A 19,201-nucleotide genomic window follows, 5' to 3' on the forward strand; every position below is an offset into this window, starting at 1 on the left:
TATTATTATTTATTTATTTATTTTAGCAAATACAGTGTTTCATTTGAACATGCCTGTGCCTGAAGGTACATGTCAGTAAATTCTACATAGCTTACTGTTTGTAACACAGCATTTATGAATATGGTGTATTGCACTAAACAAGAATTGTGCTACGTTCAATCTTTTGTTTTTCATGACTGCTTTTTCCTATTTAGGACTGTGGGAGGACCTGAGCATATCCTAGCTGCTACTGGTTAAAAATAAGGGTACACCCAGGACACAAAACACAAGTTCATCACAGAGACAAGCAAACATGCACATTCATGTGGTCAATTTAGAATCATCAATAAACCTAGCATGCATTGTTTTTTTAAGGCTGTGGGGAAATGCCAGAGCACCTGCAGAGAACTCATGCTAGCAGTGGGATAAGTGAAAACTCCCCATAGCAAATGCCCCATGTAAGGTGACAGTGCTGTCCCAAATGCTTTAAAACATATTTATTCTCCAAAATGCATCAGAAAAATGTAAACAGTGTAGAGCATTTAAACCCATGTTTTACTGAACAGTGAACAACATATAAAACTGTCAAATTCAGACTTATTCTGAATTCAATAGCAGCACACCACAAATAATTTGGCTATATTTTATCCTAACTCCCAATCTTTTTGGTGATGAGAACAGTATTATTGTTGTTTGTTTTTGCCTATAAATATATTCTGACAGAACAGTGTCTTTGTTTGTTTAGTGATTTGTACATTCAACTGTACTGTATTGCTTTATAACAGAATAATACTACAATAACAGTCTTAGGACTCACAGATTCACACCTAATAGTCATATTTATTTGTATGACTTATTTGTGTAGCTACATTGATCATGTATGCTTTTTCTGTATTTTTGTGATTATTTTTTATTGTTTCAGCTTTTTAAAAAATATTATTTTTTATAATATTTAAGGAAAATAGTTAAAATCTACAAAAACACTAAAGAAAAACAAAACAAAAGTACAATAAAACAAAATAAGAAAAAAAAATACTACAACATTGCAATTTCCTTCTGGGATAATTAAAGTCATTTTCATTTAATTTATATATTTATATCTGGTGTATCCTATGATGATGTAACAATACAAAATTGATAGTAAAATACAGGATTATTCAAATCTGTTCATGTCTTGTGAAGGGCCCATCACTTAATGTGTAATATCAATTTCATTACATTTTCATTTCAGATCTTTTCTTTAGTGATTGCCAAATCTAGAATGTCTGCTGTCAGTCCATTGCACACCTGCAGATGTTTTCTTTGCTATTATGTAAAAAGGAGGATGTTTGTCTTTTTATGCTCATAGAAAACTTGCTTTGCCAAAGCAGTAACTTGATCAGCAATAATAATATATAGATGCAAACATAATCTCTAATATTAAAATACACTGTTTGAGCTGTTGGATGTCATCTATTGCAGTTATGGACTGATGCAGGACGTACAAAAAGACATCAAATGAAGAAAAGCCTCCTATAGCTTAGCTGGCTTTGAAAACTTTCATACTAAGAGAGTTCCCAAAAGATCTAAGGTACAGGAGAAACTGTCTTTCAGTCAGAAAACCAGCTTTTCTTATGCAAAGTTTACATGTAGATACTACTTATTATTGTCATCATTAATCATTTTATGTCTGATGGTGATCCCCATATAATGAATGGAATCACCACTTCATAAGACTCCAGCTGACAGCAGCGGTATTCTATGACAACAAAATGACAAGTTGTTGGCTTTATGGGTGTTTTGTGCAGGGTCAAATGGTTTGCTAGATACTTAAGGCCACACATCTTTGTTAAGCTCAGAGCAGTTTTATTTTCACGCCAGCTTAAGAAAAGTCTTGATGCAGGGAACATTTTTCAAATCCAGCAGCAAATCAGTTTCACAACAGCTGCAAACGGGACAGTTAAGCATTAGTCACTGTAAAGGACGTTTTTTTTTATTATTTTTTTAAATTAATGATGGACTGTAACCAAAGCTAGTTTCATGGCAAACTACTACTAGCATCATTTATCACTTCAAAGATTTACTCAATGTCAAGTCCAGAATCTAGGGGGGTATATATATATATATATATATATATATATATATATATATATATATATAATGATCTCTGGCTTTGCAGATCAACCTCTCTTAAGACAGATGTCAAGTTGTTATTGGAGTCAAGTGAGTAAAAAGGAAATAATGACTTTAGCTGCTAACTAGGAGTAACCTAATGTGAAAACAACTCGCTAACCTAATGTTGAGATGGACATTGAGTGTTTCCCCTTTGCTGTGGGGCCCTTGAGGGTAGGCTTTCCTTGACCTCTGGGGATCCCCCTTGACCCCTTCCACAGAAGGACTACACTCGGTGTGTGGCTCCTCCTGGCTTTTAGCATCTGCAGAGAGAATGTGTTGAGGAACCAGAGGTAAGGGTCCTTTTGAGCCTCAGCACTATTGGAACCATAAATCACCAGGCATATGCAAGAATCTTAGGAATCCAGCGCTGTCTGTTCCTTCTTCCTCTCACTTACTCCTCACTCTGACTCTCCAAAAGTGAATCAGATTTTCCCTTTTTTTTCCTCATTCTGTTTCCTAGCCTTCTGACTTTTCTCTTGTCACCACACGCAGATTTGGTGTTTGGTGATTTGGCAGATTTGAAATATATAGCTGTATTATGACTCTGTTAACACCAACACAGACCTGCTGCAAACAGTGCCAAATATTAACTAAATGACAGCTGATCCAGGGATTGATGATGAGTTTGGAGCAGGAAGTCATTCAATCTAAGACCACTAGGCACAAGCTTTACCACCTCCATTTCATAGCTGTCAGGAGTCCTTTTTGACAGCTCATTCACAGTAAGGCCACTAATATAAAACTGTCAGCATGCCCAAATTTGTGTGCAGTTTTGCTTAGAATATTAACACTAAGGCTCACGTTGTAAAGCACAAGAAAAAGGTTCACTCCCTTATCTAATATTTAAACTAATCTTTGATTTGTAAAACTCCTGAAACCCTGAAGCATAGTAACCTACTTCTGTAAAAAAAAAATCAGCTTTTACTTGCTATAACTCAAAATTGTGTGAGGAGAATAACATTTCTATGACACAGTTTGCATTTGAGAATCCATACTCTATAAAGGCTGAGCAAATGCCTGTAAACAACTCGACATTGTTCTTTAAGATAATATATTATCATCACTGATTGAGTGGCATGGGTCTCTTGTGGCCCTGTGGCAAGCTGGAAGGGCTTCCATGCTACACAACTAACATGCCCCCTGAGAGGAAGGCCAGCCCCAACTTGCAACACTAAAATTTGGTTATTGAAAAGGCAAAGACAGGGAAGGAGGAGGCAAGAAATCTTGTCATGGTGCCCAGTGGGTTTAGAGTTTGTGGTTGGAGCTCTGGAAAAGCTGCCTTGTCTTAGTGATTAATGGTGGGGAACTCTGAGGCAGAGGAAAGGGAGAGTCTGTATTGTGCAACATGAATGCACAATGCTGTAGTTTGCAATGAATCTACAGCATGTTTTAATTTTATTACAGGATCATTCTCATTTTTCCATTTGGTATACAATCTATGAATATTTTTTCATAAAATACTGCTGGAAAAAAAATATTGTTCTAATTAGCAATGAACAGCATAAACACTGCACAAGCGCTACAGTTTTCCCAAATGAATTTATTAAACATGTACAGTATATGACATCTCAATTAATCAAGAGCAATATGAAAGACTTACTGGATGCTGTAATGCCTTCAACAAAAATATAACATAATTAAATATTAACAGAATTTTGCTCATTTCACAGTTAAAACATTTTGCTGCTATCATAGTTCACAATGATAAGAGGCCCTAAGAAAAATGTAACAACCACTTAATTAGTATCTAACAAGAAAAAGGGAATAAAGAAAAAATAAATAAATAGTAAAAAAAAAAGTCACTCAAAGATTGTTCCCCACATGCACTGAACATGCAATAATACTAATATTACAAAGCTACAGCAAAAATATGTAATTAATAATTGTTCTATGTCTTCCACGTGCTATGAAATGTATGAAAAGCACATTTTAAAACTAGAAGTCTTCAGTTTGTGCCTGAAAAACCGAAATGGTATTGCTTGGCTCTCCTTTAATTAAGATGTGTTCATACCGTTTAATTAAATTTTTTTATGAATAATGAAAGGGTCTCCTAGGGGACTGCATTCCTAGGATGATGATCAGACACCCTCCAGTCTTTCACAAGTAAGTAAAAGTGGATGTATGATTGAGATTTTGATGAGCACCAAACAGATGGCCATTATAAGGCCTCAGGGCCAGTTTGAAATGCTAGCACACTGATGACCATCTACGTCTGTGCAGGAGGGTGGTGGACCATTTGCAATAGATGGAAGCATGAAATTGAGATGGCGCTAATCTGCAGGGTGAAAACACTGAGCACCACTGCTACTGCTAAAAGCACCAAACATGGATGAGACAGCACAATCCATGGAGTACAGGTCTGAGGAAGAAGTGGAGGAAGTTTTGAAAGCACATGCTGATGGGAGTCCTAGGTGATCTGCACAAGAGTTTATATTGCAAGGAGACCTTTGTGGCACATTTCCATACATGGACTCCCTCTTGTGTCTCATTCTGCGATTTTGAAACCAGATCTTGACCTGCCGATCAGTAAGCTGCAACTCAGCAGCCATTTCCAGCCTCCGGGGACGACATAGGTAAGGACTGAAGTGGAACTCTTTCTCCAGCTCCAGCAGCTGGTTGCTGGTGAAGGCTGTTCTCTCCCTCTTCACTCCTTTGCCTGACACACCAGCTGCCATGCCACCACTTACTAATAACAGAGGAAAGCACATAGAGATGAGAAGGTGTTAAAAAAGAAATAATCGACTGGCATCAAAAAGCTTTGCAGAAATGTGTAGTCTCCACAAGGAAGGTTGCAGGTGCCAGCCAGCAAGGCCCTTGTTAATCCTCAGCTGATCAGCCTGAGACTATGTGGAGTCCTCGATTCTTATACAGTCATGTTTCATTCACCAGACATGACTGCTTTTCTACTGTATCATGTTCAGGGAAAGTTCCCTTCCAAAGAAGCAGTCTGGGGGAAACATCTGACGCCACTGCGGCTGCCTGACAGGCCACATTAATCAGAGCGACACGCAGACGCAGACCTGTCAAATCCCCATCTCAGTCACTTAAAAGGTACCTTGGGAGCACCACTGAAAATAACCACCATTTGGGATTCAGCTTGACATGTATATGAGCAATACTAGGGCCCTGTTGATAACAACATGACATAGAGGGGTTAATGGATGTTTAATAAGACCTGTACCGGGTACCTTAGAGAGAAAGCTGCACTCTTAAACATGGCAGACTGTTTCCTTGTTATATCCTAGCTTTGTTGTAGAGTTAGGACTGTGATATTTATGAAGTTATGTGTAAAACTTTCAAGTTTAGCAAGTTATGTGTAAAATTAACAATTATAAAAAGATAAAAATGGCATCACTGTTTTAATTAGTCTTTTACTATGTGAAGAAGTTGTAATCATCTTGTTTTCTTTTTAGTGAAATGTACAGACATACTTTGTGATCATGCACTGAAAATAAACTTACATACCCACCCTCTGGGGCTTAGTATGATAGTCTCGTTCATGCTTGTGTTAAAAAACAACAGAATGTAAAGTGATCTTCAGTTGCAAATTTCCAGCCCTTGTGCTGCAGCTTTTTATATTTGCCTACAGGAGTGGTAGGACAAACAGTGCATGAGGCTACATTTGTTTAACTGTGCTGCAAGACTCTGTCCCTAACTAAAAAGAAAAAATAACACATCTGTAGGTGATTTTGGCAAGTTGTTTGGCATCCAGTGCCCTCATTTGAAATATGTAGCAAAACCCCTCAAACTATAGTGTCTAAAAACATTCTGTATTCTCAGTTTTAGCTTTGAATAGATATAGATGATAAAGAAAAGAACTTACCAGATTGTTCAGAGGCAGCCGTCCGTGACTTCATCCAGGGAAAAATTACCCCAGAGTGGCAGATGGTGAGTATACTGCAGCTCCTGCTCTTTATGTCCAGCTTGCCCTTGGCATGGCAGTGAACCACAGGCTCCAGTGGGCACTCAGACTTTTCATGCAGGTTCAACCTGGAACTGAAAGTAGAGGAAGTCATGTTATGAAGTTCTGTTTCTTGTCCTCCCCTGTCTCCTCCTCTTTTGCTATATCCACTTAGTGTTGGCACTTGTCCAAAACTCTTTGTAAAACTATTGCAATGTAGCTGCAGTGGGAGGGCATCAGAGTGTTGGGGTTTCATGGATCAGGCTCATCAAATTGTCTCAAATAAAAACCAAGAATCCCTCAACAGTATAAAGAGAGAATAGGACTTATAGTTGTCTAATATCAGATCACAGTTAACCTGGATGAATAAAAGTGTGTAGGACAGAGCCACTTGGAGTGAACCATGTGCAATATTTGAATAATATTTACCAGAAGGGTGCCGTAGTCACGTGCAGCCGTCCACCAATGACTGAGCTCTGGATTTGCAAAGTAATCCGCTGGCAACTTGGGGCGCCCGAGGAAGCCTCTGCCATATTTCTTCAGACATTTCTATGAACCGTCTGCCTTTCTTTATCTAGGGATAAAAACGAGAGAAAAAAAGAAAAGAAGAAGGAAAAAACACAAAGGAAGAAGAAGGAAAAAAAAAAACATTTCACGGAATGTGAATAAGTGCCGAGAAATGTGTATCAGTGTGCGAGAAAAAGAGAGAGATGCGTTTAAACGGAGGGAATAAAAATGGCAGAGGGGGCAGACAAAGATTACACGTGTGGTGAGGAGCGTCTTATAAGAAACTGAGCGCAGATTTCCTGTAATGTTGTAAATCCTCTGACAAGAACTGAAGGAGCCGACCTTTGCAGCTGCACACCCTGAACTGTTTGGTGGTAGGTTTTTATTAAAAAAATATAAAACGTTTGGGATGAAGTAATCTGGTTTATAACTGTTAAACTATCACTCCTCTTTATTTCACTGGAGTGATTTAAATGGGAAATTATTAAAATAAAGTGTGCTTTGTTCTACTTTGAACAGACACATAATAATAAATACTGATGTTATTCCCGTGTTTTCATGTTGCTGGAGGCTCAGTCTGCAGTAAAGGTGATTTTATATTTTAAATCGCTGGGATAATTTTAAATAACTGAGTTTGGAAACTAATTTAAGTGTGCGAAATAAATCGGTGGGCTTTCGTTTAAATAACAGCATATGCTTATAACTGTCGGAGTGGGAGTATAGCTTAATAGGATTCACTGGGAGTGGTCAAACAAAGGCTTGACAGTCATTGCTACACAAAGACAAAGGAGGCAATCATTAAAGATTTTCTTTTACTCATTTGCATTTATCAGGCATCACTATACAGTATCGGTCAGTAGCTCTGTGAAGCAGCATTTTAGACACTTTCTCATGTTCACTCCCGCTTGCACGGCTGAATGGACAAAAGGAGGAAATGTTCAGCACAGACCTCTAATGTGCGCTTGTTTCCAACTACTGTGCCAAACACACAATATACCACCAGGGACCTGAAAATACAGACTGAGATATGAAGGTGCAATGCTCTTAAATAGAATATGGAATGTGCAACTTAATTTTAAAACCCCATGATATATATTTTCGAAGAGAAATTATTTGTACTAAAAGCTGCATCAATTGTGCTCTAACTGGGTTATATTCTGTTTGTACGTGTGTGGAGAGAGTGGTTTAGAGGCGGGGGGCATAAATTACGTTTGCTTAATTCCAGCAATGCTAGATAAATATAATCTATGCGAGATACAAAAGAAGAAAAAAAAAGTAGAATTATTAATCAAATGCGTTTTTTAAGTGCACCCCTCTTTCAGAGAATTGAGAAAGGTCTGGTCCAGTATCAATCTTTAGTGGAAGCAAGCTGCAGATATAGCTGAAGTTCCTTCTGGTTCACTTCTTTCTCTGCAACAAAGCTGTCTAAAAAGCCCTCTTTAGATGTCTCCGAGGTGATGGATTATGCACTCAGGGTCGCATAGCTTGGAAGGAGAGTAGCCTTCCTTCTCTTCTGTTTCACTCGTGCTGCCACCGTCACCAAGGTTTTACCTGTATCCTCAGAGTGCAAGGAGTCTAGGCCTTAAGAGTTCTTAAGACTTCTGACTAAAGACATAATTAAACCACTTCAAAGCCGCATTAATGATCCATGACTTTACTTGTTAACAAGCCGTCTTTAAAAACTTAAATACTTTTTAAGATTAAAGTGTTGGATTTTCTCATTGAAGTGGCCCCCGTTTAGTCATTCACTGCAATCAGTTTAATTGTCAAATGAATAAACAACTTATTATTATTATTATTATTATTATTATTATTATTATTATTATTATTATTATTATTATTACAATAGGAGCTGTATTCTAGGACTGACTTAAATAGAGGAAAAAGTAATTAAATTCGTTTTGTTTTCCTTGCCTCGCACCCTTGAACACACTCTCTGAATTGGAGATAGAATCTATGATATACTAGCTCAGCAAGACCATAATTTAGCTCCTCCGCGCCTCCACCACAATTCTCCGTGAACTCTGTTTGAACCGCCTCAGTGGCAATAAATCATTTTTCTCTCTCACACAAAAGCGCGCCGGTCGCTCTGGGTGTCAACCCTTTTACAATTCCTCCTTACCTTCTGCACTCTCTCGGCTGCTGACACAAACAACCGAGAAAATTGTCGATAAACTTTTATTTTTCATACCAATAACCTACAGAAAGAACGGAGCTGGAAAATGGAAACTATCTGCAGCTGCACACAAAATAGGAAAACAGACGAATTCATACAACAATATTTTTATTTTCCGCTCTCATTAAGTAAACATTAAAGTAAGCTAATATTTATTTCTGCGATTAAAAAAGAAGGAGGGGGAAAAAAACACAATTGTTTTTCAGAGCTCAAGGGAAGCATGGATCAGTTAATGTCCCCTATGTCCAGGGGACAGAGCTGCACAGATAAGGGGAGACTGAGAGAGGAGAAGACGTTAATGGGCATAGGAGGCTGTCGGTTAAAACGGTGCATACGAATGGCGCTGTCTTTGCAGAGCAAAGAGAAGATTTATGGGCCCGGTGCCCTATATTGCTGTAAACAATGCTGAGTGAAATGAAAGGACCAGAGTTTGCAGACTGTTCTTCATAAATGAGGAGAAGAAAGACAATGTCAATTTTCCAAATAAATCCCTACTTCTGTAGAAGCATGTGCATTAACATTCGGGCATATATGTGGGACAGTTGTTGGACAGTTTTTTTTTTGTTTTTTGTTTTTTTTTTAACCACAGAAAATTGTTATGATTGTCTCGAGTAGGGTGGCATTCCGAAAAGATAAGTGATATAAAATTCAATGCAAAAAAGAGTGCACGGTATGTAATGATTTGACGTGTGACGTGAGACCTGGCTGTGTGGGTTCTATGCTAAATAAATACATTTAAAAAAGCAGCCTTACAATCAACTTATTCTACAAATGAAAAATATCAATACACTGTATTATTTATTTGTATAATTTGAACATTTTAAAATCTTACTCAACAATCTAATACCCCCCCCCCCCCCCCCCCCCCCCCCACACACACACACACACACACACACACACGCACACATACACACTTTAAAAAGATCAAGTCTAACATTCAGTCATCTCTTGCTACATACAGGTATATGTGTGTATGCTTAAGTGTGCACGTGTGTGTATGCATTAACATCTTTAAATGTGTAATTCTACACAGGTTGTCCTCAGAAGGCTTCAAAGGCACAACACTGCAGCAGAGATGCAACTGGTGGCTATTGGGAATTATTGTCAAAGAACAAATGAAATCACTTAACCTATCTACATAATTGTGGATCTATTGTGTCAAGATCCCATATTCAGATCACTTCTGCTGATGAAAAGTGGATAACATAACCATAATTCAGTCTAGTGAGCGTCTGGGCCCCTAGTGACACCTTCAGCGATGGAAAATGACTGTCATTTTTAGAGTCTTCAACGATGCAGCAAATAGGCTAATTAAATATTTCTTAGCCAAGCGTTATGATGACATAAAGCACCACTGTTAAGTTCATCCTGGCCATCATTATGTGGAGTCCACAGTGGGAGTGTTAATCCAGACTATTTGTCTTCCCACTGTTTGAAATGTTTGGCACCGCAAACTGTAAATCTTTAAAACATTTTTGATGAGTTTTTAAAATCTACTTTTATGCAAATTAATCTAACTCAACCTCTGTTGCTCACGCGCCAATATAAACTGGTGCATTTTTCTCCATGGAGTAAACGAATGGGAGAAAGATTTACGGATGACACACCCACTATGGTCAAAAAGAAGCAGCCCACCGTCCCTGGAAAATAGCAGCGTGACCCTTGTTTCAACTCTCGGCCTTTATGCGGCTGCTGTGACCACCGTTTAAACACACTACACACATAATGCGCAGGCCCTGCACCTTTCTACACAAACCAAAGTGGTTGAAGGAGACACTCACCTGAGTCCAGTGGACAAACATCTGTAGCTCAACCTGGCGTAGACAATAAATGCAGGTAATAACCCACTTGAGTGTCAGAGCAACTGCTCATTTCTGTTTTGGTCTTGTTCAAATATTTCGATGGTTGCTTGTGTAAAGTTTTTATATCTTCAGAGAGAGAGAGAGAGAGAGAGAGAGAGAGAGAGAGAGAGACCTCGCCCGAGGTGCTCCATAAATCTCAGGGAGCCTGCAACGGTGCTCTGCGAGCTGAAAATAATATGTGATTCAACAGTATCAACTCAGAGAAAGAAAGAAAGAAAGAAAGAAAGAAAGAAAGAAAGAAGAAGAAGAAGAAGAAGAAGAAGAAGAAATAGTTCGAGCTGAGTAAATGCTTAGGAATTTAAACAACAAAATTCAAACTTACAAAATGTGCATTCTTTCTGCAAGATAAGGTTTAAAAGACCCACCGCCGTTAAAAATGTACGTAACAGATTCACCTTCAGGCAGAAACCTTTTAAATTTTGAAATCATATACTCAATTTAACACTTAAAGAGGGGTAATGTATACATTAGATTAAAGCTAGACGATGACATTTGGATGGATGGACATACTTTTTCAATATTTGTATGGATCATTCGACAGAAAACACAACTTTGAAGTTTACAGACTGAGGTGATGATCATGTGATAACAACAACTGTTCAAAGTAAATAGTGTGTTTTTAATCTTTAAATTAATTAAGATAACTATCTGTGTAAATATCAATAAAGTGACTGCACATTAGTTCAAAGTTTACAAACAGAAATATGAGTCTGATCATGATTTATGGCGACAGATGACCAGAGTTTTTGTTTAAATAACATTACTATTAATCTCACGTTTTGTTTATTGTAACCCATCATAAATCCAACAGACTCCGACAGATTTATTAAATCTTTAACAAACCAAAGTCAAATTACGCCCCATGAGCTCTGTTTCTACTTAACACAAATCCTCAATTACTAGAGCTCAAACAAACTGTGCTTGCTGGCACTGTGCAGTGTAATTTGAGCTTCACCTGCAGCCTCGAAGACATGACGGGCGACAGGACGGATCAAATAAACTGACACACAGTAACATGTGTTTTGCTTTTGCTGTCAGCTGTTTATCAAGACAAGCTGTGGCATATTTTTCTATCAACGCTGAATATTTGGTCCTGGCTACAGAAGAAAGATGCTTACCAAAAGATTAAAATACAGTGACATTGAAACTTACAACAAACATATTATACAATAAATGTACAAGGCTAGAATTGAACTTTTCAGCATTTAAAAGCAATACTTAAATTGTCACTGATGAAAAAGTTTCAACATCAGGGAAAAAAAGCATGTGCATGCACGTGAATAAAAGTTTGAGGGAAGTGTGGTGTCTCATCGGACGTTTGCAAGGTGTATATCCGTACTTGAAGGTCCTTGTCCATAAACTAATCACAATGACCAAGTGCCCCAGTCAAAAACAACTATAATTGGCAGCTCACTTTTTGAACGCAGGAGCTAACCTGGGACCAGTTAGTCACTTAAGGGGTCACGTGAGCACACCAAGATTAACTATTTTTACTGCGTCTTTTTTTAGGAGACCTCAGGGACTGTCACTAATTACTGGGAAAAAATGTTTTTTTCCTCATCTTCTTTCTAAATTTAATGTGTAGCAGCAAGCCACCATTGTAATCTGCTACAATAGATGTAGAATATTCTTCTTTTGGCTGATAATTGCAAAAATATTTCGGAAAAAGGAAACTGGTAATTGAGTACTTTTTAGTTTGTTTTTTTTTTCTAAAGTTTGTTAACATTTTTTCTGTTTCAATTTACAAGTTTTGAATCAAATAAAATTTGCTTCAAGAGGGCGCATATTTGGATGTCCTGAAGATCTGCTGGATGCAGTAAGGATTGTCCGAGGGTTCAACGCTGTCCGATGTCACTCTGGTTAACAAAGGGACAAACACATTCAGTGATGCCCTGCCGTAGGCCCCCGACACAACGAAGAAAAATCCACAAAGAAAGCCGAGGCCAAGGGGGACCAACGAGGGCGCACACAGGAGGTACACGTACTCGTGAGTGAGTTAGGTCACAGGGTTGGGGAGGTCGGCCATCCAGACTGAAATGAGTCTAATGGGACAGAAAATGTGTCCCCGAGGTGAACTCAGCCTTCTCCCATTTCGCCTCCAAACTTCAATGAAGTACCTTTTCAGCCTCGCGACATGGAGGCGACAGGGCCTAGAAAAGGGTGGAGGGATGCTGCAACTATGGCGAGCACATTAATTTCTCTAATCTGTCCAGCAGCATAAAGGCTTCTGGATTCATTTTTCAGAGCCGTCTCACCACTATTCTACTGCCTTTCCAATCCCACATCCCAAAAGCAGATTTTAACATCTGTGGTCCTGTTAAACTGGTCCATTTTGAAGTGCAGTTGCAAGCACACTTAAGTGGAGAGTGGTAAAGGGTACATCCTGGTACTATTTGATGCAATAAAAACTGGCTATATTCAGGAGTTGTTTTCCAGCACATAATACAATGCTCAGTGGTGAAAGATTGATGATGGAGAGTACCTCTTTTCTTTGTGTTGTTTTGCCTCCCACTACGCAAGGCATTTTATAAGACCTATTCATGTCACAGTATCAATAATCTATCAAGTTTTTGCGCGTCTTTGGGTTTAAGTCATGTTAAAACTCCATCTGTTCCAAAAAAAAAAAAAAAAAAAAAAAAAAAAGTGGACAGGAAAGACAGGATGCGGGAAGAAAAATCTTGGGATGTGTTGAAGGTCCAGTTTAAATGATAACTTCTTATATCAGTCCAACAGGTCTGCAGATGTAAACAGTCCTGCAGTCAGATGAAAAACGCATCATGACGTTGCACAGACACTTGCTCAGCGCCGTTTTTGAAACAGAAGGTTTTGTGTTTTCTGGAGCAAATGCAAACCTGTGGACCTGAGCTTAAGAGCACGCTGGCAAATCAGTAAGCATATTTGGCAAAGTATTTCTACAAGCACAATTCAAAGAGCGAACACACAAGAAAAAACATGAGCCCTCCCCCTCTTTACATGACCAGATTCTACTAACAAAGTTCATACATTTAACCATCCTCACTGTAAGATTTGACCAACACCACACGAGGCATTACATTGAATCTATCTGCATTTCACGACTTTATTTTATTTTAATTTATTTCACACGTGAAACCTCAGTTGCATGGCGCAAGTAGTATAGAAAAGCATGGCTACTGTATTACAAAATGATTAAAAATATAATCACAACCTATAATCTCTAACACACAACAAATGCACTATAAATTAATCGCATGCATCTTTGTGTTGAAGTCAGGACGACGGTAGCAAAGAGCTTCATTTGTGGCACAGGGAGAGGCAGTGCAATGTGGACTGTAGGGCCTCAGTGGCTTGTCTGTGCCGTTAATTGAATGCCCTTCAGACTGATGAGGTTGCACGTAATGCACAGCGTAAACTACTTCTTTTTTCACATTTTAGAAACAACCTCAGTCCATTAGAAGTGAGGCTTTACCACAAACACGCAAGTACTCATTTACACACACACACACACACACACACACACACACACACACACACACACACACACACACACACACACACACACACACACACACACACAGCACTCCCCATGTATGTACATATTGCTAATTTAAGGACGCAAATAAATAAATAAATAAAAACATAATAAAAAAAAAAAACTACAGGGTTAAAACGTTTGAAAACAGTGATTCATGTTTCCCTCGTAAACTGTATAATATTCACACATTATTTATAAACTCCAAACATACCTTATCATTCCTAAAATGAACTTCGAGCAAACGTAGGTAAAACTAGTAGACACTCACTGTTTTATTGACCAATTTGATTAGCACAAGTACACTAAACTCCGTTTATTGCATTTCACAATAGTCTGCATTTTAACGGTCTAAACACAACAACAACACCACAAAAACTAAACTGCAGATCAAAATCCTGTTTTTGAAATACACGAGGTAATTCACACATTGATGTTATCCTAAAAACACAAGTTCAAGATCAATGGTGTGTTCCAGCTTTTTTTATATACCAAAAATAATTATTATAGTGATTTCCTTCCAGTGTTTGAAATAAATAGATTGTGCATTTTACCTTGGGCAGCAGGGCAAAAGAATGGCCCACAATAACATTTTGATAAAATGTATATTTTTCTACTTTTTTCTCCTTCATTCAAAACATTTTTAATAAAAAACATAATAATTGAACTTCGAATAAATTAAACCCTGTGTCACGTAAAAATAATTAATCGGTATTCGCAGTAATCCATGCCATATAACATGCATTTTATATACGTTTGGATTTAAAGGAAACCGCACATGATAGCTACGAAAACAAAATATATAACTGTTCTATAAATTACCAGTTCTTTGTCTACCCACAATCTTGGTATGTGGTTTTATAACCTGGTAATATCCTCGCCATGCTGTGCTCCGGTGAGTTCGTCGGGGACCCCAGTGTTAGTGGCGGGAGTAGCGGCCACGCCGCCGGCTGCTGAGCTTGTGTTGGACCCGGAGGAGGAAGAGGAAGATCTCACTTTGGTGTTCGGGAGCCTGTGATCCTTTTTCCATTTCATCCTGCGGTTTTGAAACCAGATTTTAATCTGTCGTTCGGAGAGAACCAGGGTGTGTGCGATCTCAATGCGCCTCCGCCGAGTTAAATATCGGTTATAGTGGAATTCCTTCTCCAATTCTAAGACTTGCTGCCGGGTGTATGCTGTCCTAGACCGCTTTGGCTCCGTCCCATTGTAACCAGAGTTCACTGGGAAAAAGGAGAAGTGGAGAGAAAGGGAGACAGAGAAGGGAGGAAAGGAGGGGTAAACAAGAATGGCCTCAACTGAGATATGGCTTCAAAGATTTATTGGACATGAATGTTTGGCTGTTTGAGAAATTTCAATGGGAAGTTAAGAACTTCTCATCGTAATGAGAGGACACTCACATCCAACCATGATCTAAATTATTAATGTAAGATTACAAAGCTCAGTTTTTTTCCCTCTTCTTATTCATTTCTCCCCCTCTCTCTATCGTGCAATACATAACAGCAGAAGCCACATGGTGATACGGCTGCCCTGAGTATACCTCGGCTATAAAATTTATGGTGGGTGTAATTACCAATGCCGAGTCGTAAATCCGCCTCAATTGTGCCATTTCAAAGGCTTCCCTGCTATCGGAGCAGGGGCTGGCAACGAGATGGGAGTCAGAGGGACTGATAAAGGGAGGGAAAGGGAGAGAGGAGCACGAGGAGTGCAGGGAACATAAACACACAAGTTGCCTACCAGTGCTGACGTGAATTTTCTTCATCCATGGGTACACCACAGGCTGTTTGGAGGAGGCTGTGCTGTTTGGATGCTCCGGGGTAGCTTGATTACAGGCGGACGTTGCGGCCGGTGGGGTGGCGGGGGACATGGACAACTGTGGGGTTTCACATGAAGCAGGTTGCCCTTTTCCTGTCAGCAGGTGCGCAGAATGGGGTATTCCATGTCCCCTTGGCGTATCGGGCTCAGGGATGCTTGCACAGTTATACTGGCGATCTTGGTAGCTCGCCCGCGGAGGATATAACTCCTGGTGGTGATGCTGGTAGCCAGTGTCCCTTGCGCGGCTGTAATATTCTGGACTATGCTCTGGGATGTAGTTATTTTGCGAATATTCCTCGCATGGAGGAAATTTCGGATCAATGTAGTTAGACTCCATCAAATACGAGCTCATGATCATTAATTTCTGGAGTGGAAAATAATTTTTCTAGCTTTGTCGTTTTTCTGCTCCATAAAGCCCTCCTACTTGCGAGCAGCCCTGTAAAGTTACTTTAACCACGTGACCCAATGGCCCAATAGCAGAGTAAGAGGTAGTTCCCGGATAAGGAACCAGAGGTATTTAGCATACCTACAGTCGCCATTGTGGGCACAAAGCTCTCTCTCTCTCTTATTCTCTGTCTCTCTCCCCCTCCTTCTCTCCCCCACATCCCCCTCCCTGTCTCTGGTTGTGTTACCAAGGCAATTGATCTTGGGTACAAAACTAGTAGCTGCTGACCAAGGAAAAATAAAACAGGCAAAATCCACCGGTCTCAATTATTCAAAGGGACAATGGTTCGCCAAGGATAAGGCACAACAATAGTGAGCCAATAATTAAGTTAGTTTGCATGCCTTTTATGAAGGTTATCTGTTAATTAATGAAGCCATACTCTTTACCAACATCATTTCAGCTATGATTACAGATTACAATCTTTTAATACACTGAAAAATCAGAGCTGGATGAATCTGTAAAGTGTTACTCCCAAAGCCATTTGAGCACTAATGTTTAGTAGGTTGTGACTCTAAGCATTAGAGCACTGGAGAGATGAATTTTGAAAAGGCTTGATCATTTATGAAGCTAGACAAGATTGCAGTCGAAAGGAAAGCCTCTCTTGAAAAAGAAATAATAAGATCAGTTATGAAATGTGTATCTATTTTGAAACACATTCTCTGCTTTCATGATTTTTTTTAATTATTATCATTTAATGTCTTACTGAAATTTAGCATAAAAAAACAAAGAAAATTGGACAGATTTACATTAGTATTTTTTTTGTCAATAACTGTTACTGTAATCAAAATATAGATGAACCAGTAGTGTGTGATGTTAAAAAGAATAAGATTTCACATCACATCATGGTCCTATTGTATAGTGCAATTTAAAAAAACTGACAGTGGAAACACCTTTAGCTTGTGACAATAAGGTTTGCTTCTTAAAGCTACAATCATACTTAATAACAAACCTTCTCAGTGTGGATTATTGTGTCCCTGTTGTTTTTATGATTCCGCTAACAAAATGCCATAAAACTGCAACACAATTTAAAAAGTTTTAACTTTAAAAATCCAACACATTACAGCCAGTCACAGAGCAGGACTGTAGTGATGTCACAAAGTTGATAAATTTGCAGTAGAGTGTAGTTAAGAGGCAGAAATCTGTCAGGACAGAAACTACATCACTAAGACTTCACAGACCAGAGAGCATCAGAAAATTATCTACTGACTTAACACTAGAGGATTAGTACTGTAATTGTCAGGTTAAGTCATATTTGGCTGCTGCAAGCAAAATGCTGGCAATGCCCATCAATGAGACTACTGAAATCAAAGATAGCCCTCTATTCTTGGCAGTATTATTTCTCTTTCCTTGTGGCAATGATTTGTACCACACTTCAAAGTACTCCTTATCTGCCACTAGCATTATGTAAACTTAAAAAGGACAAGAACAATAAATTAATAAATTAACTCCATCTGGGAGGGGAATGATGTTGACAGTCAATATGAGACAGTATGTGGCAGCTGCAAGTGAGATTCCATTAAAGAAAATGCTGAAGAAGACATCAAAGGATGCAACATTGCTGAATAAGAAGAAATACTTTCATCGGATTTATTCACAAACATGAACTATCCTTTACATTTGATTTAGCCTCATCATTTTCAACTGTCTAAATCTTTGATATTTAAGGAAATAATTCATCTCACTTGACATTTGGAAATGCTACATGTTAATCCTGGCTGAAGGCCTGACCAGGAACTAATTTACTGGTGGTCTGCTTGTAAGCTGATCCCGTTGTGTGAAGGCTACATGACATAGGCTGTTAGCATTACATTCTTACTGTAGTCAGAGGGACAAGTTAACTCCTATGACATATAGCAGGCTAATAATGATAATAATAATAATAATAATAATAATAATAATAATAACAATAATAACAATAATAATAGGAAATGTTACTATTGGAAAAAAAATGCTGCACAGAAGTAACTCATAAGTCAATATTTTTGGTAAATAGATGCGCATTGCAAGTCAAGGGCTCTATTTTCACAACAATAATTACATAATAAGCTTAAAAACGACGTGAAACTGTATCATATTTCTGGCTGTACAGTTTGTAAAGAATGCGCACGACATTTCTATTACCCCTGGCGAGGATGTTAGAGGCGTTTAATAGAGCAATAAAAGCAGTAAATCAGTCACTTTTAAACGACCCCTGGTTCCTAACGTGTTTTACAGGGTCTGACACAGTAGTAGCCGCACACTGCACACATGGCTTTACTCTCTGTGGCCTACCTCAATCCATGACTGTTTTGGGGTTATGAATACACTTTGCGACAGTGTCATTGCATTGTTAGTAGCTGGGCGTAGGCTGTAAGTATAATCGTTGACATGCAAAAAGCAAGAGAGAAAGGGGGGGGGGGGGGGATAGAGACCTGATGAGGAGCAGATGCAGACCATCCATTGGCTGGCGTGGTATTTCAGTTGCCCATGTATTCCTGTAGAGACGTATTTGCGATTGTTTAAACTGCACACAAATTCGGTTCTACAGGGTACATATAGACAACTAATGCGTTTTTTTGGTTTTGACTCTGCAAGGGTGATCTGTCGAGTAAACATCTCCGTAAGAAGGTTCTCATATCTGACATCGAAGTGGCATGCTATACAAAGAGGTGCCATAACACATTTAACTGTTGCAATAGAGTAGAAATATCACACAACGCTTGCCCAAAAGCGTCTGTTGTTTATCAGGGTTACTGAAGCCAGAAACATAAAGCAGTTATCTGCAATTGGAAATAGCATCATACCCCCATGTCTGCACACATATACACACAGTAACACAGATGACATAGAGGGTCTCTTTTTCTCCACATACAGC

At 38.8% G+C, this 19,201-nt stretch overlaps 2 protein-coding genes across 2 annotated transcripts; both read right to left on the reverse strand.

The window, feature by feature from the left end:
- Positions 1-3,653: 3,653 nt before the first annotated feature.
- LOC121651583 (homeobox protein Hox-B2-like) lies at positions 3,654-6,615 on the reverse strand. Its single transcript, XM_042003892.1, has 3 exons — positions 6,464-6,615; positions 5,957-6,129; positions 3,654-4,819 (listed from the first exon to the last, which is right to left on the reverse strand). Exons 1-3 carry the CDS (start codon positions 6,565-6,567, stop codon positions 4,404-4,406), a joined length of 693 nt encoding a protein of 230 aa, XP_041859826.1. The 5' UTR covers positions 6,568-6,615; the 3' UTR covers positions 3,654-4,403.
- Positions 6,616-14,236: 7,621 nt separating this feature from the next.
- Positions 14,237-16,392, reverse strand: hoxc4a (homeobox C4a). The gene is made up of 2 exons (XM_042004711.1): positions 15,825-16,392; positions 14,237-15,310 (listed from the first exon to the last, which is right to left on the reverse strand). The coding sequence occupies exons 1-2, from the start codon at positions 16,258-16,260 to the stop codon at positions 14,949-14,951; spliced, it is 798 nt and encodes a 265-aa protein (XP_041860645.1). The 5' UTR covers positions 16,261-16,392; the 3' UTR covers positions 14,237-14,948.
- Between the last annotated feature and the right edge of the window lie 2,809 nt (positions 16,393-19,201).

Source organism: Melanotaenia boesemani, chromosome 13, assembly GCF_017639745.1.
Source record: "Melanotaenia boesemani isolate fMelBoe1 chromosome 13, fMelBoe1.pri, whole genome shotgun sequence".
Lineage (NCBI taxonomy): Eukaryota > Metazoa > Chordata > Actinopteri > Atheriniformes > Melanotaeniidae > Melanotaenia > Melanotaenia boesemani.

Coding starts and splice junctions, on each gene's coding strand:
- hoxc4a (XM_042004711.1), bottom strand. CDS start 16,260: ATGATCATGAGCTCGTATTTGATGGAGTCTAACTACATTGATCCGAAA. Junction 15,311..15,824: donor GAAAATTCACGTCAGCACTG/GTAGGCAACTTG, acceptor CCTTTTTCCCAG/TGAACTCTGGTTACAATGGG.
- LOC121651583 (XM_042003892.1), bottom strand. CDS start 6,567: ATGGCAGAGGCTTCCTCGGGCGCCCCAAGTTGCCAGCGGATTACTTTG. Junction 6,130..6,463: donor GTGACTACGGCACCCTTCTG/GTAAATATTATT, acceptor CTCTACTTTCAG/TTCCAGGTTGAACCTGCATG. Junction 4,820..5,956: donor GGCTGCCTCTGAACAATCTG/GTAAGTTCTTTT, acceptor CTCTGTTATTAG/TAAGTGGTGGCATGGCAGCT.